Source organism: Danio aesculapii, chromosome 2, assembly GCF_903798145.1.
Source record: "Danio aesculapii chromosome 2, fDanAes4.1, whole genome shotgun sequence".
Lineage (NCBI taxonomy): Eukaryota > Metazoa > Chordata > Actinopteri > Cypriniformes > Danionidae > Danio > Danio aesculapii.
The window spans coordinates 54736941-54761487 of NC_079436.1; the positions used below are offsets into that span (position 1 = coordinate 54736941).

At 35.2% G+C, this 24547-nt stretch overlaps 1 protein-coding gene across 1 annotated transcript in view; it reads left to right on the plus strand.

Moving 5' to 3' along the window:
* The window catches only part of LOC130214247 (potassium/sodium hyperpolarization-activated cyclic nucleotide-gated channel 2), a 133811-nt gene that overhangs the window by 754 nt on the left and 108510 nt on the right, over nt 1-24547 (plus strand). The window contains 2 exon segments of the mRNA XM_056445848.1: nt 13560-13752; nt 13754-13984. Of these exon segments, the coding sequence (XP_056301823.1) occupies nt 13560-13752; nt 13754-13984 (424 nt within the window).

Genomic DNA, 24547 nt, shown 5'->3' on the forward strand with positions numbered 1-24547 from the left:
ATTTTCCAGTGATATTGTATTATTTGACCTCCTGTGAGATTTAACAGAGATATTTTTGTTTTCTACACGTTTTCGTTGGATTTACTATTATTTTTTTTAATAACTAATATATATGGGCTGAATTTAAACAAACAAATTAAATTGAGCATTACTAAATCTTAGTTGTTTGCTTAAAATCAGCCACTAAATTTGTTTTAGTTTTAATAATTGTAATTCTAAAACCTTTTTTTTGTCTTTGCCATAATGACAGCACATAATATTTTACTAGCTGTTTTGTAAGATGCTAGTATTCAGTCTAAAGTGTCATTTAAAGCCTTAACTAGGTTAATTAAGTTAACTATTGCAAGATAGGATAATTAGGCAAGCCATTGGATAACAGTGGCTTGTTCTGTAGCCAATCGGATCAAAACATAATAACTTAAGGGGGCTAATAATATTGACCTTAGCTCTTTTTATTTCATTTTTTTTTATTCCTGCCAAACTAAAATAAATAAGACCTTCTCCAGAGGAAAAATATAATATAGAGCTATAGTGAAACAATGCATTGCTCTGTCAAACAGCGCCTGTGATATACTGGAAAATAATAATAATTAAAATAATAATAATAATAAATAAACAATAACTTAGCCTACAACTGAATTTCCAATATCCTTTATTTTTATTTAGCTTTAATTTACTTAATAAATACTGTTTTATGCAACACGATGACTCAATGGTTAGCACTGTGGCCTCACAGCAAGAAGGTTGCTGGTTCGAGTCCCGGCTGGGCCAGTTGACATTTCTGTGTGGAGTTTGCATGTTCTCCTCGTGATGGTGTGGGTTTCCTCCAGGTGCTCCGGTAGCCCCTACAGTCCAAAAACATGCGCTATAGATGAATTGAATAAACTAAATTGGCCGTAGTGTATAAGTGTGCGTGTGTGAATGAGTGTGTATGGATGTTTCCCAATACTAGGAGACTGCTGGAAGGGCATCCGCTGTGTAAAACATAAGCCGGATAAGTTGGTGGTTCATTCCTCTGTGGTGACCTCTAATGAATAAAGAGACTAAGCTGAAGGAAAATAAATAGTACTCAATACAAACTCTTTTAAAGCAGCTTCACGGTATACAAACCTCATCAAATATGAAACAAAATCAAATTCGGCAGTAAGGCATGCTTTAAAATGAAAATGGTGAGATTACCGAAGTCAGTGCGGTGTTGATTTAGTGCAGTAACTGTGTCAGTGAGCATTAACAAAATCATCAGGTTATATGTCGCCTCCAGCACTGCTGTCATTAATTAAAGTGACAGATGATGAATGAATAGCATGCACATTGCGTTTTTATAAATAATACATATTTTGACTAGTTTTAACCGAACCCAACTCATGCTAACCTGTTGATCAAGTCGATTAAACAAATTCAATTCATTTCAATTGGAGTTTATTTGGACAGTATAGCGCTTTTTACAATATCTATTGTTTTAAATTAGCTTTACAAGATGCGCATTATTACATTACAATCAAATTAAGTTAAAGTTACAATCAAATATAAGTTATTTGGTAACACTTTACAATAAGGTTCATTAGTTAATGCATTTACTAACATGAACTAATCATGAACAACACTTGGACAGCCTTTATTAATCATAATTGAACATTTACTAATGCATTATTAACATCCAAGTCCATGCTTGATAACATTAGTTAATGCACCGTGAGTTAAAACATTAACTAACATGAACAAATACAAATGAATTGTTCATTGTTTGTTCATGTTAGTAAATGCATTAATTAACATTAACCTTATTGTAAAGTGTGACCAGTTATTATACATATATATATTATACAGTGATGTCTGTGAAAGCGAAGAGCATGGTTTGACCAATTTATGACCCTTTCAAAATAATTTGGAGAAGCTTAATTGTTTGTGACACTTTTTTCATTCATTCATTTTCTTTTCGGCTTAGTCCCTTTATTCATCAGGGGTTGCCACAGCGGAATGAACCGCCAACTTATCCATAACATGTTTTACGCAGCGGATGCCCTTCCAGCTACAACCCAACACTGGGAAACACCTTACACTCTAGCATTCACACTCATACACCACGGCCAATTCAGCTCACCCAATTCACCCACACCACATATCTTTGCACTTGTGGGGGAAACCGGAGACACGGAGGAAACCCACGCCAACACGGGGAGAACGTGCACACTCCACACACAGAAATGCCAGCCAATGCTCGAACCAGCCAACCTTCTTGCTGTGAGGTGATCGTGCTACCTACTGCGCCACCATGATGCCCATACTTTCTACAATGTGTCCATTAAAAAGTGGTCAAAACTAAGCCAAAATAGTTAGCCCTCCAGTGAAATGTGTTATTTTGATCACATTTATTGACAGTGCTTCCTGTTACATTTTTGTTCTAGAGAAAATCTTTGCTGGAATAAAGAAAAAAGTTAAAAACTGCTAAGGTTGATATCATTAGCATCACTGTGAAATATTGATTGTTTTTGATTGTCTACAGGCTCAGTGATTAGCACTGTCCAGCAGAAGGTCGCTGATTCGAGTCCCGCTGGGCCAGTTGGCTTTCTGTGTGGAGTTTGCATGTTCTTCCCCTAGCTGGTGAGGGTTTCCTCCGGGTTGCTCCAGTTTCCCCCACAGTTCAAACACATGAGCTATAGGTGAATTGATTGAATTAAATTGGCCGTAGTGTATGAGAGTGTGATTGTGAGTGTGTATAGGTGTTTCCCAGTACTGGAAGGGCAATCCGCTGCGTAAAATATATGCTGGAATAGTTGCCGGTTCATTCCGCTGTGGTGACCCTCAATGAATAAAGGGACTAAGCGAATGAAAATGAATGAATGATTGCCTACCTATAGAACAAACCACTGTTGTCTAATGACTTGCCTAATTAGCTATGTGCACACAGACTTTAATTTTCAGCCAGGCAGCCCAAGGGCTTCCTGTGAACTGTCTTTCCTTTACAAAACTGTCACGTTTAAGATCTGATTTCTTTAAAAATCAGCGATCTTCACTGCCTGTTAGATATACGATATCAAGTGGGTCTCAGATCTGACAATAAGCACAGCATTAAATCCCATTTCCCCCTGGCATGTCTTTAAAACATGACAGGTTAATTTACTCCAGTATTTTCAATGGAATTTTTGCACTAGCTACTTGTTCTACTGACGGCGCTAGTGTTTACAGCGGTTCTTTCATCTCGTTTTTAACGATTGAAACAACTAAATGAAATGGTCAAGTCTATTTAACTGAATGTATTATAATTACCAGTACAACATCAATGCTGTAAAAACAACCTTGTGAAATTGAAAATACTCACATTAACCTTCCACCGGATAGTGTTTATCGTTGACTTTAAAAACTTGAGCTGTGGATAGAGCCCATTAAGCCTTTAAATGGCACTTTAAGCTGAATACTAGTATCTTGCAAACACAAAACGAACAAAACTGCAGTTACATATGTAAAAAATAACAAAAATATTGTCATAGGAGGGCTAATAATTTTGCTTCTACAATATATATAATATATATACATATACATATATGTATGTATGTATGTATGTATATATGTATATATTTATGTATATGTATGTATATTATATATATATGTGTGCGTGTGTGTGCGTCGTGCGTGCGTGCATATGTATATGTATATGTATATGTGTGTGTGTGTGTATATATGTATGTAGTATATATTTTTTATATTTTTATTTATTATATTTATATATTTGTATGTATATATATATATACAGACTTCACACACACATTCTTGCTGAGTTAGATTTATTTTAACCTTGTGGTAAAAATAAAACTTCTGTATAGTAAAGTGAGACCAAACACGACTATTGTGTCTCGTAGACATCATGCTGATTTTTACTTTTGAGATTATCACATTGCTCATGTTTATCTCAAGTGTTTCCAATAACTTTGTACATATGGCATAAGTTAATGTAGTGGCATTGTGTGTGTTGGTGAGAAATGTTTTTTCGTCCCCTCAGTGAGTCAACAAAATGACCTGCTTACCATGAAAACTAGTAAATGAATTCTTTACCCTACGTTTGCATTGCTCTGAGTTCATGCACTGGATTGCATTTCACATCGAAGCCATTTATGCAACATGCAAGTGTCATTTGTTGTGCCATTAAAGGGACAGTTCACCAAAAAATCTGTAAATCTGTCATTTACTCACTCGTTCAAAACCTGTTTGAGCTTTTGTCTTCTGTTCAAGAACATGATAGTTTTAATAACTCATTTATTTCATAAATCAGTAATTTATGGCAACACGGTGGCTCAGTGGTAAGCACTGTGGCCTCACAGCAAGAAGGTCGCTGGTTCAAGTCCCGGCTGGGTCAGTTGGCATTTCTGTGTGGAGTTTGCATGTTCTCCCCATGTTGGTGTGGGTTTCCACTGGGTGCTCCGGTTTCCCCCACAGTCCAAACACATGCGCTGTAGGAGAATTGGGTAAACAAAATTGTCTGTAGTGTGTGTGTGTGTGTGTGTGAGAGAGAGAGAGAGAGAGAGAGAGAGAGAGATTGAGTGTATGGGTGTTTCCCAGTACTGGGTTGCAGCTGGAAGGGCATCCACTGCTTAAAACATATGCTGGAATAGTTAGTGGGTCATTCCGCTGGGGCGACCTCTAAAATAGAGACTAAGCCGAAGGAAAATGAATAATGGATAAGTAATTTATTTTGCTATTGCCATGATGCCTGTTCACACTATTTAAAAGAAGATAATTTGAAAAATGCTTAGGCTTGCCCCCCATTGACCTCCATATATTTTCCCTACAATGAAAGTCAATAGCCGCATTTCCACTATCGGGCCAGTGCGAGCCAGGGCTTTAATCGGGCCAGGCCGGGCCAATAGCCCGGGAGGTTGAGAAATGAGGCCGAAATCATGTCGCGTTTCCACTGTTGGGCTAGTTGCTCGCAGCGAGTCACGCAAACACCGCCCCCAGAACGTCGCCCGAATCAAACGTCACACAACCCGTCACACAACCCGCCCACTTCAGCGGGAACAAAAAACTCAAATTATAACCACAAACACAACCTGGCATTACTACGAGAGCTGGAAGATGGAGAACACCGAAGCGATAACGTCCTCATTTCTGCAAACGCCGTCTATTTGCCTCTGAACATTTTCCTCGGCCCAAATGTTCAGAAGAGCCCTGGTGTCCTCAACTGACCAGTACTGTCTGCTATCCATTTTTTCTTCTTCTTAGTGAGTTGATCAAGCGCGATAGCAAAACAAATGTAAGGGAAGAAAGCATCTTGTCTCCTCTTTACCTGACAGGAAAACTCCGCCTTTGTACGTAACCCCGCCCCGAAGCCCCAGTTGGCCCTTCTTGGCCCAAGGTATTCGGCGGGCCAAAAAGGCTGGACGCTGGCCCCAAGGAAGCCCCGCTTTGGCCCGATTACACCCGGAAGTGATAGTGGAAACGCGACTGGCCTTGGCTCGCCCTGGCTCGCTCGCTTTAGGCGCGATAGTGGAAACGCGGCAAATGTCTGTCATGACCTACACTGTAAACAATGCTGGGGTCCACACAATCGTTTTTGTGTTGAAGGCATTAAGTTAGCTTATTAGTTCTTATACAAATTTAAGTGAATTGAACATAAAACAATCAAGTTGTCCCAATAAATCCTCAAGAATTGTGTTGTTTCAGCCCATTTTCAATAAGTACACTGTTTACAATTTCCTGCAGAATCTACATTAACTTACTGGCACAGCAACTGTAAATGAATTACAGCAAATATACCAGCCTGATCTCACGAGAAAACTTAAGTATTTTACGTTTTGTCAGTTTAGTGGCTAATTCGTACGAATTCGTATAAGTTCAGTCGTCCGAAATTGTACGATTTTAAAAAGCAGGCTTGGCACCTAACCACACCCCTAAACCCAACCGTCATTGGGGGATGAGCAAATCGTACTAAACTGTACGAATTAGATCGTACGAATTAGCCACTAAATCAAAAAGTTACGAATTGCCGTGAGATTGTGTTGAATATAACCGTATTTACATGTACAGCAGCACCATTATCTTGCTCTATATGCGTTACAGTATTGTATATCTTTACTGTAAAATTTACAGTGCTCAGCATATATAGTACACCCCTCATCAATCTCTCTTTAAATTCATATTTTAATAGGAAGCTATACAATATTATATTGCGCATATGCATTAGATTAGTCAGTACTGAAGCCAAATCTTGAGCTTATCTAACAAAATAACTTCAAAAACTTGTACACCAAAATTTTATGTTAGTGAAAAATATTAAATATAAATTTAAAAAAGGAAAAATCCAGAAAATCAAAAAAAAAAAATCTAACAATTTTTCTTTGCAATATTTGCTTGAATTTAATTGTATCATCTTTCAATTTCTAAATGTTTAGTGACTAAAATATATTTAATAAATGTATTGTTTAATAGATCTGTTTGGTTTAAATGCACCAAAATACACTGCCTATATTCACTGAGAATTGGATAAAAATATTCATTTTCAAAATGTGGTGTACACAATTATGCTGAGCACTGTACGTACATTTTTACAACGCAGCTTTAAAACACGGTAACATACCGCACAACTCTCCTACAGTAAAATACAGTTCATATCACACTCAAATATTGTTTAATAAGCAAAAATGGCTAACTTAATGACTTAATCATCATTTTTGAGTGTAACATTCTTCAAAATATCTACTTTTGTGTTCAACAGAAGGTTGCTTAAGAAACCGTTGCTTAAAAAACCGTTTTACAACCACACAAGAGAGAATAAATGATTTTTGTGTGAACTATCCCTTTAAATTATTATGTAAAACTGAAAAAGCACTGAACTTGTGCAATACACCGTGTGTTTTTAATGTCTCCTCATGCCAGCGTCACAGTTTTGATCATACATTTTGATCATTACATGGTGGATGATATAAACATGCATGGAGCTTGTGCATTCGACTGCATGCATCCATATCGCTTACCACCCTCTCCATAATAAACTGCATAATCTATACACTGCACTACCCCATTCGCTCTATTCAGACATCATCTTGACGTATCAAACGCTGCTGGAGACGATCAGCTGTGCAAAGCTTGCGGAAACAGAAAAGCTGCCATTGTGCATGAGTTGCATCAGTCTCCAGTTATGAGTCAGCAAGCACCTTTAGCGCAACGCTGTGACCTTGAGTATGTACACGTGTTGCCAAAACCACGTGGAAAACAGATCACATCCGCCGCACAGACCTTTATTTCAGACCCGTTACAGCCGACAGAGACTCTCAGATATCAAGGGTCTTAAGAGGTTTCGAATTTTCCTTGTCCTTTTTTTTTTTTTTTGCAAGGTCAAAATAAAGCGTTCTCTTCACTGCTAATGGGATTGATTTATGCAGCTGTTTTCAGTGTAATATCTTTTATGGGAGAGGACAGGAACGCTGCAGTGCATTATTGCTGTCAGAGTGAAGTGTAATAACAACAATAGCATGCATTTTTAGATGCAGCTGAAGTCTAAATGATTCGCCCTCCTGTGAATTTATTTATTAATTATTTCCCAAATGATGTTGAACAGAGCAAGGAATTTTTCACAGTATTTCCGATAATATTTTTTCTTCTGGAGAAAGTCTTAATGGTTTTATTTCGGCTAGATTTAAAGCAGTTTTTAATTTTTTAAAACCATTTTAAGGTCAATGTTATTAGCTCCCTTAAGCAATAAATATTTTGAATGTCTGCAGAACAAACCATAGTTATATAATGATTTGGCTAATTACTCTAACTTTACCCTAATTAACCTAGTTAAGCCTTTAAATGCCACTTTAAGCTGTATAGAAGTGTCTTGAAATATATCTAGTCAAATATTATGTGCTGTCATCATCAAGATAAAAGAAATCAGATATTAGAAATGAGTTATTAAAACTGTTATGTTTAGAAATCTGCCTTCCATTAAACAAAAATTGGGGAAAAATATCAACCCAGGCTCATTCTGAAAACGTAGTCCCCGGACGTTTCTGGAGACGCGAATTATGTAGCATCTATGTAGCATGTAGGTACGTATGGCTGCATTTCATTTTTTAATTTAATAATTTGCTATTTTTTTTTAGGCGTGATGATGTGAATTATGACGTGAAAGTAAAAACTATTAGATATCATCTGAAGTCATTATAATGAGATAAATTTGAATTATTACATAAATTGTCCTAATTGTAAGTCAATTAGGAGATAAAAGCTGCTGTTTTAAGAAAAATCATGAGATAAATCATCAGTCAAAGAATATGAGATATCATCACGTCATTATAATGAGATATACTATGAGATATCATCACAAGTCATTATAATCAGACAAAAATTTTTAATTATTACATAAATTGCCATAATTGTGACATTAAATCAATTTTAAAACAATATTAAAACTATTATGTTTAGAAATGCGTTGAAAACAATCTGCTTTCCATTAAACAAAAATTCCAAAAACAAAAATCAACCCAGGCTCATTCTGAAAACGTAGTCCCGAGGACGTTTCTGGACACCGCAAATTATGTAGCCGGAGGTACGTATGGCTGCATTTCATTTTTTAAGCGAACGCTGCGGGGCGGTATGACGCCGTTCGTTTTAGTGCTCGCCGGCTGACCGCTTACCTTCGTGTGGAGGGCTTTCCCGCCGCAACCAGTTTGTCTGGTTAGCTCGTCCTGTACGTCGGCGGACTCGAGGCGCAGAGAGGAGCTGACCACGACGACGATGACCGGGTTCGAGTCCGGGGGAAGAGCGGTTCCAGAAATCAGGCAAGGTTAAAACAGAATCCAAGAAATAAAGCGAAGAGGTTCATAACAGGGTGAGAATGTGGTAAAATCCGTGGTAAAAGAAAAATGTAAAGGGAAGGAGGAGGGTGGGTTGGCCGGCGATTCGCGCCTGTGTTCTCGTAACCCACCAGAGGCCGCTGTCGACTCCCTTTTTGACAGACTTTCTGACTAAGCAAACGATTGGCTGACCCACCCTCCCCCCTTCCCTAAACCCAAACAACACGCTTCAAAAGCAATCCAAAAAAATAAAAGCCCTGATTTTTTTTTTACTACGTTTTCAGATTTTACCACATTCTCACCCTGCTATTCACTTGTTTGTTTTATATTTTGGATTCTGTTTTTGTCTTACCTGCTTCTGGAACGCTCTCCCCGTCTTCGTGGTCAACTCCTCTCTGCATCTCAAATCCGCCGACAGCGTGGCGCGCTAACGGGACAAAACCGGTTGCAGCCGGAATGCCGTCCATACGGAGGTAAGCGGTCAGCTGGTAAGCGCAAAAATGAACGACGTCACACCTCCCGTAGCGTTCGTTTAAAAAAATTAAATGCAGCCATACGTACCTCCCTACGTAATTCGCTGTCTCCAGAAATGTCCGCAGGGCTACGTTTTCACAATGAGCCTGTGTTGCAAATGACAATGCTATAGTTTTCTAAGGGTATATACAGCGTGGAAAATAAGTATTGAACACGTCACCATTTTGGTTGGTAGCAACCAAAAAAATCAATATGCAAAGAAAACAAATCTAATTAGTTTACAAATTAAGTTATACGTAAAAAAATGAAACGGATGCAGGGAAAAGTATTGAACACATGAAGAAAGGAAGGTGTAGTTTGGTAGTGAAAGTCCAGACAGCAGCTGAAATCTCTTCCTCAGTTTAAATGATTAGCAGCTGCTTCAGTTCAACATCTACATCAGCAGGAGGATGAAGATGAAACCAGGGTGGACATTTCAGCAAGACAATGATCCAAAACACAGCCAAGAAAACTCTCAGATGCTTTCAGAGAAAGAAAATCAAGCTGTAGAATGGCCCAGCCAATCACCTGACTTGAATCCAATAGAAAATACAAATTAAAGCTCAGATTTGATTGACGAAACCCACAGAAGCATCAAGATTTTGACACACAGTTGAAGTCTGTAAAAATCTCACATCTGAGCAATGCATGTGACTTCATTCTCCATATGAGAGGCGTCTTATTTGCTGTTCTTATACTCAGTTCATTTTTGCCGTATAGGTTAACATGACAGTATGCTGTAGAATTCATTAACAGAGTGTTGTGAATAGTATAATATATGCAGTAAAATACACAACTGTGTGGCTGTACTAGTATTTACTATAAATTACTATAGTATTTTTGTCATGTGGGTCTAATTCCTTTAATTTAATGCAGATTTTTCATCATTTCCGACAGCGATTTCATCAACTCATTAAGACTCATTCATGTCTTTAAGAAAAGAGAGCATGAACTGCAGAATGTGGGTCATGAGAATCTACAAATGCACACTGTGATGTTTCTTCAGATATTTGTGAAGCATATCTAATGTTACTTTGTTTGACATATTTACTTATATGTTTATAATTGGTCACACATATTGTAAATAGTCTAAGGTGTTTAATAGTCTAAGGTGCAATACGTTTAATAGCATTAGTTAAATGCATTAATTATCTAATGTACAGAAAAATCTGTCTTAAGCATTAAATAATCTTAGTTAATATTAATGGAATCATCATTGAGCTCAACTAACATGCACTTACTAAGAATAACTGCATTGTTAAATATTAATTTGACAAAGATTGATGTACTATAACAAATGTATTGCTTAGTTTTAGTCAATGCAAATCCAATGGGATTTTATTGTAGAGTCTAAGCAGAAATGATCATTAAAGCATGGCATTTTTGAAAGTGTACGTTTTACACAATGCTTGCAAAATATAAATATGGCTGAATTATTAATGAGACTGTGTTTATTTTAGGTAACACTTTACAACACACTTAGGTTACAGTCATTAACTTTAACATAATAGAAACTTTTTCTTCATTTATTATATTATATTATATATGTTATATAACTTTATATAACAAATTTAACAAAATAGCAAATTTTAATATCGTTATTTTATCTTTTGATGCCATAATTAAATTAAACTTAATAAAAACTCAAATAAAATTATTTATTTAATTATTAAATTATTTAATAAAATTAAAGTGACTTTTTATTGAATCGTTTCTTTTATTTATTCATAATTTGGATTTTAATGTGGCTTTTTAATTCATAATATTTGTTTTTTGTACCAAGCTTTGTTGATTTTTCTTTGCAAAATGTCATGATTCTGACTTTTATCTCATAGTTGTAACTTTTCTATCACATAATTTGTGATGGTTTTTCATATTTTGGACTTTTTATATCATAACTAAGACTTTATCTCATAATTTCAATAATTAACATTTAGAATTGATCAATTTATTGAATAAATTTGACCTTTGTCACACTTTTTAAATGTCTCTGTATTTTAAATTTCCTGTCATAAATCTGACTTAATTAAATGTATATTATCTCATAAATCATCTCATGAATTGGACTTGGCCATACTGACATAATGTTAATGTAACAATCACCAGTGATCAAGGGACTGTAGATCGCTGGTGAACTACACACACACACACACACACACACACTACAAAAACTACAACTACCATGATGCTGTGCGACAATCAACACCCGCTCCAGCTGACCATCATCCTTACTCTTCTCTCTCTCTCTCTCTCTCTCTCTCTCTTCTCTCTCTCTCTCTCTCTCTCCTCTCCTCTCTCACTCACTCACTCACTCACTCACTCACTCACTCACTCACTCTCTCTCACACACAAACACACACACACACACACACAAACAGCTGCGGTTCATTCCCACTTATTGCCACTATTCATACCAGTTTGTATTTCCATCATGGTAGTTGTAGTTCTTGTGGTGTGTGTGTAGTTCACCAGCGATCTACAGTCCCTAGATCTCTGCTGATTGTTACAGTTAACTCTTATGCCATACATTAAGAAATTTATTCTCTTAATTTCCGCTTTTTTTTCATAATTGACATTTGTGTTGTATAACTCAACTGACTTTTATCTTCTATTTTCCTGCTATAATTATGACTTTTATCTCATAATTATGATTGTAAGTTATTTATTATTTAAGCAGCTAAATCATTAGCTTATAAACCATTAAACAGTGTAAACACAGTCATTATGAACCAATAGTATTATTTTTTTATTTAAATGTGTAAATAACAATATAAACCCAGGGTTAACAAACGTACACTAGTAAAATAACAAGACTAAAACAAAACGCTGCTAAATTGTGCAATCTATTTCCTATTTCTCCTGCAGGTTTCACTGGGACTTTATCATATATTTTTATCTCATAATTATGCTTACTGTAGTATTAGCTCATACTAAGAATTGAAGCCTTATTGTAAAGTGTTAGTAGTAGTATAGTAGTAATTTACTAGTAGTAGTAGACTTTAAATGAAATATTTTTAGATGTGAATCCGTCTATAATTGTAAAATTTTATCAAAAGGAACCTTAAACTGTTTTAGATTTTATCTCATACTGTATATTATCTTCATTATTATTATTTATGTATTTTACCTTGTATATTTTATTGCTGTTGATTACTTAATTGTTAGAATATTTTCATAATTATAGAAAATTGGTTTTCATAAAACGTGGTAAACTTGATTTTTTTTTTTGCCATGACATAGCTATAGAAGCTGAAATGGCAATAAAATTAAAACTCTCTCTCTCTCTCTCTCTCTCTCTCTCTCTCACGAAAACTACAACTACCATAATGCTGTGCCACAATCAACACCCGCTCCAGCTGACCATCATCCTTACACTCTCTCTTTCTCTCTCTCTTCTCTCTCTCTCTCTCTCTCTCTCTCTCTCTCTCTCTCTCTCTCTCTCTCTCTCTACTAGTAGTAGTAGTAGTATTAGTTCATACTAAGAATTGAAGCCTTATTGTAAAGTGTTATTAGTAGTAATTTACTAGTAGTAGTAGACTTTAAATGAAATATTTGTAGATGTGAATCCGTCTAAAATTGTAAAATTTTTATCAAAAGGAAACCTTAAAAAAGATTTTAGATTTTTATCTTATACTGTATATTATCTTCATTATTATTATTTATGTATTTTACCTTGTATATTATTTATTGCTGTTGATTACTTTTAATTGTTAGAATATTTTCATAATTATAGAAAATTGGTATTTATAAAACGTGGTAAACTTGATCTATTTTTTTTTTTTTTGGCATGACATAGCCATATAAACTGAAATGGCAATAAAATTAAAACTCTCTCTAGCTAGTAGTAGTATTAGTTATACTAAGAAATGAAGCTTAATTATAAAGTGTTAAATATAGCCAATATAAACCCAGGGCTTACAACGTTTACACTAGTAAATCTCAAGACAAACACAAACGCTGCTATAATGGTACAATTTATTTACCGTTCTCATGCAGATTCTACTGGGATTTTAGTATATATATATATATATATATAAGTGACTTTTATCTCATAAATAGGATACTTTTTACTTGAGACATAATTATAATTTACCATAGTTAATGCATTTGCTTATAAAGTGTTAAACACAGTGTAAACACAGTCATTATGAACCAAGAGCATTATTTACCCATTTAAATATACCCATATCAACATAAACCCGAGGGTTTATAGCAATCACAAGACCAAACACAAATAAATTGTGCAATTTATATTGTGCATTTCTCCCGCAGATTCTACTGGGATTTCACCATGCTTCTCTTCATGGTGGGCAACTTGATCATCATCCCGGTGGGCATAACTTTCTTCAAAGACGAGACCACTACGCCGTGGATCATCTTCAATGTGGTGTCTGATACCTTCTTCCTCATGGACCTGGTGTTGAATTTTCGCACAGGCATCATCATCGAGGACAATTCGGACATTCATCTTGGACCCCAAAACCATCAAGAAGAAGTACCTGAAGACCTGGTTTATAGTGGACTTTGTGTCGTCCATCCCGGTGGATTATATCTTCCTGATTGTGGAGAAGGGCATCGACTCGGAGGTGTATAAGACGGCGCGAGCTCTACGGATTGTGCGCTTTACTAAAATCCTGAGCTTGCTGAGGCTGCTGCGGCTCTCGCGGCTCATCCGCTACATCCACCAGTGGGAAGAGGTACAGTACAAACTCATACTGCACAACCAAAGAAATGATTTTTGGTGTAGTCAAATATAATACATTCACTCTCATCATTTTAAAATTGTAATATTAAGTGTCACGGAAAACATCCCGGTTAGGAACATAACCCACGTTCCCCAAAGAGGGAACAGAGACGTGTGTCTACCAACACTTTGGGAGTTCGCTAGATGACTAATCACTCTAAAGAGTAAGAAAACGGGCCAATGAATGCCTCCACAGGTGCTGGTGATTAATCATTAGTAGAGTATATAACCAGCTCACGGTATAAGATAAAAGTTATTATTATATTACATTTTGAAAGTATGAGATAAATAGTCATAACTAGGTTCACACAGAATCTGCGTCTACAGCAATCTGCAGATTTTTGAGCCCAGCATTCAGTTTTTAATAGTAAATAATTTATTACATAATTTGCAATTTTTTTTAGGCTTGATGATGTGAATTATGACTTGAAAGTAAAAACTATTAGATATCAGAAGTCATTATAATGAGATAAATTTGAATTATTACATAAATTGTCCTAATTGTAAGTGAATTAGGAGATAAAAGCTGCTGTTTGAAGAAAAATCATGAGATAAATCATCAATCAAAGAATATGAGATATCATCACGTCATTATAATGAGATATACTATGAGATATCATCACAAGTCATTATAATAAGACAAAAATTTTGAATTATTACATAAATTGCCATAATTGTGACATTAAATCAATTTTGAGATAAAAGCTGCCATTTTAAGAGAAATCATGAATAAATTGAGATAAATCATCTATCAAAAAATTTGAGATATCATCAGAAGTCATTATGAGATAAACTATGAGATATCATCAGAGGTCATTATGAGATAAACTATGAGATATCATCAGAAGTCATTATGAGATAAATTATGAGATCATCAGAAGTCATTATGAGATAAACTATGAGATATCATTATAAGTCATTATAATAAGACAAAGTTAAAATTATTACATAAATTTCCATAATTGTGACATCAGGTCAATTATTAGATAAAAGCCGCCATTTTAAGAAAAAAAAAATTAAATAAATTATGAGATAAATCATCAGTCAAAGATATGAGATATCATCAGAAGTCATTATAATAAGACAGACATTTTGAATATTACATATTTTCCATAATTGTGACATCAAGTCAATTAAGACACAAAAGCAAGTCGTTTAAGAAAAATCATGAAATAAATTATGATCAATCATCAATTAAAGAATATGAGACAACTGTGGATGTTTTGGCATGCTTATTAGAAATGTTTGAGCGCAAATAATAGTATCTTGGCAATTATGAGCACAGTTTGAGACATATTTTTGGACCTAATCTGAAACTCTCGTTAGGTTTCATTGTTGGCATTATCGTCTGGAAGAAGTTTAAAAATCTTTTATACTTTTTTACAAAATTTCTACAAGGTTTCATATGTAGCAAAAGTAATGACATTCGAGTTTGATTTATATTCTTGTGTTAGGTTGGTGATTAACTGAAAAAAAATTATGAGATAAATCATCAATCAAACATTATGAGATGATGTGAATTATGACGTGAAAGTAAAAACTATGAGGTATCATCAGAAGTCATTATAATGAGATAAAAATGTGGAATTATTACATAAATTGCCATAATTGTAACATTAAGTGTGTCATTTTATGATGGGATATAACTATGAGATATCATCAGAAGTCATTATAATGAGATAAAATATGAGATATCATCAGAAGTCATTATAATGAGATAAAATATGAGATATCATCAGAAGTCATTATAATGAGATAAACTATGAGATATCATCAGAAGTCATTATAATGAGATAAAATATGAGATATCATCAGAAGTCATTATAATTAGATAAAATATGAGATATCATCAGAAGTCATTTGAATGATAAACTACGAGATATCATCAGAAGTTATTATAATGAGATCAAATATGAGATATCATCAGAAGTCATTATAATGAGATAAAATATGAGCTATCATCAGAAGTCATTATAATTAGATAAACTATGAGATATCATCAAAGTCATTATAATGAGATAAACTATGAGATATCATCAGAAGTCATTATAATGAGATAAAATATGAGATATCATCAGAAGTCATTATAATGAGATAAAATATTAGATATCATCAGAAGTCATTATAATGAGAAAATATGAGATATCATCAGAAGTCATTATAATGAGATAAAATATGAGATATCATCAGAAGTCATTATAATGAGATAAACTATGAGATATCATCAGAAGTCATTATAATGATAAACTATGAGATATCATCAGAAGTCATTATAATGAGATAAACTATGAGATATCATCAGAAGTCATTATAATGAGATAAAATATGAGATATCATCAGAAGTCATTATAATGAGATAAACTATGAGATATCATCAGAAGTCATTATAATGAGATAAACTATGAGATATCATCAGAAGTCATTATAATGAGATAAAATATGAGATATAATCAGAAGTCATTTTAATGATAAACTATGAGATATCATCAGAAGTCTTTATGAGATAAACTATGATATATCATCAGAAGTCATTATAATGATAAACTATGAGATATCATCAGAAGTCATTTTAATGAAAACTATGAGATATCAAAGTCATTATGAGACAAAAATTTTGAATTATTGCATAAATTGCCATAATGTGTGGTAAATTCAATTATGAGATAAATCATCAAAGAATTAGAGATAAAATTTAATCAAACATGATCAACTTTATTGTTATTTCACTACTTGTGTAACATAAATTATACATATTATATAGAACCGTAATAAACTGCAATGAATGATGAGTTAAGGCATGCGCTAATCATGAACTAACTTTAACTACAACACAAGTCACATGAATTCATGTCTGAATAATGACTGCATTAATTATTCATTTGTTAATTAATGCATCAATTAACTTTTAATTTTAGCTAAATGTACCTAACACTAACTTAAGACTTGTTAACTTATCGTGACTTTACTTGGAGGGGCACATTACCATTATCTCATCCTAACTACTCTCGAACTCCCGTGTTTAACCTGTTTATTTTGATGTAAACAGAACACTTTTCTATTGTTTTGTCAACGTAAACACACATTAGACTGACTTGCATAACTGTTATGTTTAAACACAGGAGTTCTATTATAATGTGCCCCTCCAAGTAAAGTCATGACATAATGATACATTAATAGATCATGAGTTCATGTTAGTTACGTTTAGCTCAAACTAAAGTGTTTTCCCAGGACTGGGTTGCGGCTGGAATGGCATCCGCTGCATAAAGCATATGCCGGAATAGCTGGCGGTTCATTCCGCCTGCGGTGACCCCTGATAAATAAGGGACTAAGCCAAAGGAAAATGAATGAATAAATAAGTGTTAATACATTAATTTACATTAAGCAATTAAGGTAGCCATTATTCACACATAAACCGACTCATGTTGTAGTTGAAGTGCATGCTTAACTTATCATAGTCATAATGAAACTTACACTTAATTTCTATATTAGTACATCATTATATATGTACTGTTATTGTAAATTCAGCGTACACACACATGGACAACTGTGGATGTTTAGGCATGTTTATTAGAAATGTATGACGGCAAATGTTAGTACCTTGGCAAGCATGAGCCACAGTTTGAGACATATTTTTGGATCTAATCTGAAACTCTCATTAGGTTTCATTGTTGCTGTTATTGTCTGGAAGGAGCAGTTGATATCGCAGAGATGTGATTGTGAATTGTTTGTGATGGACCCAGACTCCTGCTGAGAGCAGATGGGGACTTTAGCGCTGATCACAGGCCTGTTGAAGGTTGTCTTGTCAGACTCAAGCCGAGCACTGACGGCTCTTTGAAACGGGACACTCACACTTTTGTCTCTAATTAAAGCTCCGTGCCAAAGCCTTTATCAGTCACTGAGCCTCTGAAGCAACTGTGGACAACCACCAAATACGGTCAAATACGTCATTCTCAAGTGATTTTGCTGACGGATTGTTATAAAGCAACATTGTGATTCGGGTTGTAATGGTATTGAACGTATATGACTATCATACTGTTAACATATTCATACTGTTGAAGTAAATGATTAGCCCCTCCTGAATTTTTTCCCCCAATTTCTGTTTAACGGAAAGTAATACTTTTTTAAACACAATTTCTAAACATAATAATAATAATAATAATAATAATAATAATAATAATAATAATAATAATAATAATACTATTGACCTTAAATGGTTTTAAAATAATCAAAAACGGCTTTTATTCTACTTGAAATAAAACAAATAACACCTTTCTCCAGAAGAAAAAATATTATAGGAAATACTGTGAAAAATGCAAGGGTAAACGTGCTGGATAAGTTGGCGGTTCATTCCACTGAGGCGACCCCTGATTAATAAAGAGACTGAGCCGAAAAGAAAATGAATGATTTTGTGAAAATTTCCTAAATCTGTTAAACATCATCTGGTAAATATTTAAAAGAGAAAAAAAATCCCAGGAGGGCGAATAATTTTGACTTCAACTAAATGTATGTTTTTTTTTTAAATAAAAAATACCTATAAATAATAAAATAAAATAAATAATATATATAATAATAAAAAATAAATAATAAATAATAAATAAATAAATTATATAAATAATAACAAATAAATAATATAAATAATAAATAAATATTATATATAAATAATAAATATAAATATATATAAATATAAATAAATAAATATATAAATAATAAAAATAAATATATATAATAATAATAAAATATATATAATATATATATATATATATATATATATATATATATATATATATATATATAGATATATATATATATATATAATATATATATATATATATATATAAAATAATAATAAATAAACAATTAAACACAGAATCCATGAAGAATCAAAAGATATACAGTGATCATATATACATCATATATACAGTGGGTTTGGAAAATATTCAAACCCCCTTAAATTTTTACTCTTTGTTATACAGCAGCCATTTGCTAAAATCATTTAGGTTCATTTGTTTCCTCAGTAATTTCACACAAGCACCCCATATTGACCAGAAAAACACAGATTTGTTGACATTTTTGCAGATTTATTAAAAAGAAAAACCTGAAATATCACATGGTCATAAGTATTCAGACCCTTTGCTCAGTATTTAGTAGACGCAGAGTTTTGCTCTAACACAGACCTCAGTCTTTTTGGGAAAGATGCAAGTTTTTCACACTGTATTTGGGATTCTCTGCAATTCCTCCTTGCAGATCCTCTCAACTTCTGTCAGGTTGGATAGTAAACGGTGGTGAAACAGCCATTTTTAGGTCTCTCTAGAGATGCTCAAGTGGGTTTAAGTCAGGGCTCTGGCTGGGCCATTCAAGAACAGTCACGGAGTTGTTTGTGAAGTCACTCCTTATTTTAGCTGTGTGCTTAGGGTCTTTGTCTTGTTGGAAGGTACACCTTCGGCCCAATCTGAGGTCCTGAGCACCACTGGAGAAGGTTTTGTCCAGGATATCTCTGTACTAAAGCTTGCATTCATCATTCTTTCGATTTGTAACAAGTCGTCCTGTTCCTGCAGCTGAAAAACACCCCCACAGCATGATGCTGCCACCATCATGCTTCACTGTTGGGATTGTATTGGACAGGGGATGAGCAGTACCTGTTTTTCTCCACACATTTCGCTTAGAATTAAGATCCAACAAGTTCTATCTTGGGTCTCATCAGACCAGAGAATCTTATTTCTTAACATTGTAACTGTTGTCATGCTTAATATCAATATGTTTTGTTACAAAATCATGATGTTGATAATATACACTCCCCAGCCACTTAGGTACAGCTTACTAGTGCCGGATTGGACCCACTTTTGCCTTCAGGAACGTTACTTGATAATTATGCTGGAATGAGAAGATGCACTAGCTGGCCACTTTTTTAGGTACACTTTTCTAGTACCCCCGTTCTCCTCCAGAACTGCCTTAATCCTTCACAGCAGAGATTTAACAAGGTACTGGAAATATTCCTCAGAGTTTTGCTCCATATTGACATGATAGCATCACGCAGTTTGCTGCAGATTTGTCGGCTGCACATCTATGATGCGAATCTCTCATTCCACCACATCCCAGAGGTGCTCTATTGGATTGAGATCTGGTGACTGTGGAGGCCATTTGAGTACAGTGAACTCATTGTCATGTTCAAGAAACCAGTCTGAGATGATTCGCACTTTATGACTTTTCAGTCTGAAATCGAGACTCATCAGACTAGGCAACGTTTCTCCAATCTTCTATTGTCCAGTTTTGGTGAGCCTGTGTGAATTGTAGCATCAGTTTCCTGTTCTTGGCTGACAGGAGTGCCACCCGGTGTGGTCCTCTGCAGCTGTAGCCCAGCCGCCTCAAGCTTCCTCAGAGATGCTCTTCTGTAGACCTCGGTTGTAACAAGTGGATATTTAAGTTACTGTTGCCTTCTAGCTGGAACCAGTCTGGCCATTCTCCTCTGACCTCTGGCATCAACAAGGCATTTGCGCCCACAGAACTGCCGCTCACTGGATATTTTTTCTTTTTCGGATCATTCTCTGTAAAACCCTAAAGATGGCTGTGCGTGAAAATCCCAGTAGATCAGCAGTTTCTCAATCCCCTTTCTTCCCCATTCTGATGCTCGGTTTGAACTGCAGCAGATCGTCTTGACCATGTCTACATGCCTAAATGCATTGAGTTGATGTCATGTGATTGGCTAATGACCATTTGGACAGGTGTACCTAATAAAGTGGCCGGTGAGTGTATATAGAATATTGTGTTCATATGATGTGATAAAAATATATAGAATTAATATTTACAGATTATCACAAAGATATCAATAATAAGCATGACACAGTTTTTAACGTTGATAATATCATGGTCAGAAAACAAAAACAAGCTATTTTCAGCGTTGATAATAACATTGTTTTTTTGGAGCAGTAAATTATTCTCATGCCATTTAACAGCTTACGTTCAGCATCATAGAAATTCATAGCATTTTAATACACATTCACAAAGTAAAATATTTCACAATATAAGTTTTTAAGTATTATTTTAATCAAATAAACCCAGCCTTGGTTCTTTTTTCTCTTGGTTTCTCAAAAAGCATTAAACAACAGTGATGTATGCAATTAAAGTGTATTGTTACTGACGCCACAATAGTCATGTCAATGAATTATTTCCCCCCGTGCCTTTTTCCCCCACTAAATCAAGCTGTCACTCGTACGAGCACCGCAAATAAAGACCTCAACTGGTAAATTAATTCGTTTCAAGACAAATAGTTGTTCGTAATTAACACGGACTGCTCTGTGCCCACTTAAATCCCTTAATAATAAACTTAATTAATACTTATTAAGCTTCCCGTATGATAATCAGCAGCCCGTTTAAATAAAACATTAATACTTTTAGCTGAAGGTTATGTTTGGGGAGTTTTAACATTCCCATGGGTAATGAGTCTTATTTGACCTGTTCATTAAAACAAACAAAGTTAATCCGAACTCCTGCTGTTCATCGATAACTCAGAATAACCTGCAGGTCTATTGCACGTCGCTCTATCTTTTATCAATTAAGATGCTGCGTGTGGATCAGGTGGGCAGTCAGGAGTGGCTTCTTTGCATAATTATGAGGTTGCCGTTGCTAATTTGTCTGCAATATGCAATTACAGGCGATGGCATGCAGAGACCCGGCTTGTTAACTTTCTGTTGGGCTCCTGTAAAATACCGCAGTAAAGGTGAGACACAATGTTCCCTGAAAGTATGAGAGCGTCTGCATTCACCACACGCACTAGCGAGAACGCAAGCGTCATCTCCAAACACAAAGCGCAGCGCTCCTGCAAACCACCTCCTCAGACAAAAGCAGTTATCTAGACACTTTAGCCTTGCCTGAGTGTACAAATGTTTCCGTTTTTCCTACATCAGCATAAAAACTGGCTCATTAGGAACAAGCAGAAGCCTTGACTTTCATTATAGCTCCTTCAGGTCACTGTTTTGGTTTCTGTGAAGAGAGGAAAAGTTATTTGTGGAAATATCTCTCAAAGTGCTGGATGATTGGACTTATTGTCTACTAAAAGAGAGAATGGAAGTTGAGAAATGAGACGTAAGTATTTACAGTCTTACTTCCTGAACAAACCTACATAGATTTGCATCTAATTTGCATAATGTGTGATAATATGTGAGGGGCGGTTCTAGGAGTTCATCCTTAGCTCTGACAATTTATTTTGCTGCAGGCTATTTTTCAAAACATTACAATGCATAGCTTCTTAAAAAATATATAAATTGTATATACACACACTACCTGACAAAAGTCTTGTCGCGGATCCCAGTTGTAAGAGTAACAAATAATAACTTGACTTGTAGTTGATCATTTGGATAAGTGGCAGAAGGTCGATTTTTCTGATGAATCATCTGTTGAGCTGCATCCCAATCATCACAAATACTGCAGAAGACCTACTGAAACCCGCATGGACTCAAGATTCTCAGAGAAATCAGTCAAGTTTGGTGAAGGAGAAATCATGGTTTGGGGTTACATTCAGTATGGGGGCGTGCGAGAGATCTGCAGAGTGGATGGCAACATCAACAGCCTGAGGTATCAAGACATTTGTGCTGCCCATTACATTACAAACCACTGGAGAGGGCAAATTCATCAGCAGGAGAGCGCTCCTCATACTTCAGCCTCCACATCAAAGTTCCTGAAAGCAAAGAAGTTCAAGGTGCTTCAGGATTGGCCAACCCAGTCACCAGATATGAACATTATTGAGCAAATAAAAATGAATCCAAAGAATCTTGATGAACTGGGCTGCGTCTGAAACCGCATACTTCCATACTATACAGTACGCTAAAATCAGTAAGCGATCCGCGTAGTATGTCTGAATTCATAGAATTCGAAAATCAGTATGCGAGAAGTACCTGGATGACTTACTACTTCTGGCGAGATTCTGAAGTGCGCATGCCATGCACGCTGTGCTATCCTCTAATGCCCTGCGAGAGAATTCATGAATGGGAATGAAGCGACGCAACTGACGTAGGTAGGTCACGTGACCATGAGAAAATGGCGGATGTAGTACGTCCGAATTCCATTCATACTGCTTACATTCATACTGTATAGAAGGTACTTTTCTAACTGCCGAGTAGTACGTTTAAATTCAAATGCAGCACCTACTGAGTAGAAGGCGGTTTCGGACACAGCCTGGGAGTCCTGCAAGAACGCTTTCTTTGCCATTCCAGATGACTTTATTAATCAGTGATTTGAGTCATTGCAGAGATGTATGGATGCAGTCCTCCAAGCTCATGATGGAGTCAGACACTATATTCATTCTGCTTCCACTGCAGCATCACTTTATATTCAATTCACCTTATTCTTCACGTACGAGTGGGCGCAGCCATTGGAATCTTTTTGGCTCGAGACTTTCAGTCTCATCCACTTCCATTCATTTTTAGACGTTAAAAACAGCTCGGTTTGCTTCTTGGTGTTGCAAACTGACGTTTTGTTATTATATTATTCTACTTTGTCTGTATAGTCATGAAAACACTTGCGTGTAGAGTAAGTAGTTTGACCGTTTTCTGCCGTCATTTCTCCCATAGGCAGCTGAGTCGGAAGTTCTAAAACAATCGCAAAAACAAGCGCACTTCCACATCGAAGAATAAGGTCAATACTGGACATTATTTCTGTTCAGTGACAAGACTTTTGTCATAGCAAAAGCAGACCTTACTGTCCTAATTAAATCATTAAAAATCAAGACATGATCATATTTGATATTGGTAAAATAAGCGTAATCTAGAGGCCTTTGCATTTCATTTAAGCCACTTCTGATACCAAATGATCAACTAGAAGTCAAGTTATTATTTGTTGTTCCTAAAACTTGGATAGGCGACAAGAGTTTTGTCAGGGAGTGTATATAAAACAATATATAATTTTTGAGTGTACAAATCCTTTAATACAAACCTAAACAATTTAATCATAGTAATAAAGTCTTCCTTCTAAAACAAATATTTAAAGAAAATGTAAAAAATGAAGCTATGATGCTCCTACAAATGCTATAAGGATTTCCCGTATTTCCTGGGTTCGTTTGGTGCGTATTTGGATGTTCTTTGTAATTCGAGAGTTAGATAGAGAGAGAGAGAGTGCCCTAGAGATTTACTACTGATCACATCACCGTACTTTCCTAATATGATGTGTAAAACAGCTTTTTGTAAACTGCAAATGTGATTTAATGTCAAATTTATTGTTCAGTATTTGACTGTAGTGTATGAGTGCGTGTGGGAATAAGAGTGTATGGGTGTTTCCCAGTACTGGGATGCGGCTGAAAGGGTATCTGCTGCATAAAACATATGCTGGAATGTTTGGCGGTTTATTCATTTGTAACCAGTGTTAGGTAAGTTACTTAAAAAAAAGTAATAGATTAAAATTATTGACTACTACTCGAAAATTGTAATCTGATTACATTACTCCCACTGCGCAAAGACACGTCCAAATGACGTCTATTGCATGTCATTTTTGAACGTGCAATTTTGGTCCAGATGACTTCTTTTTTTCG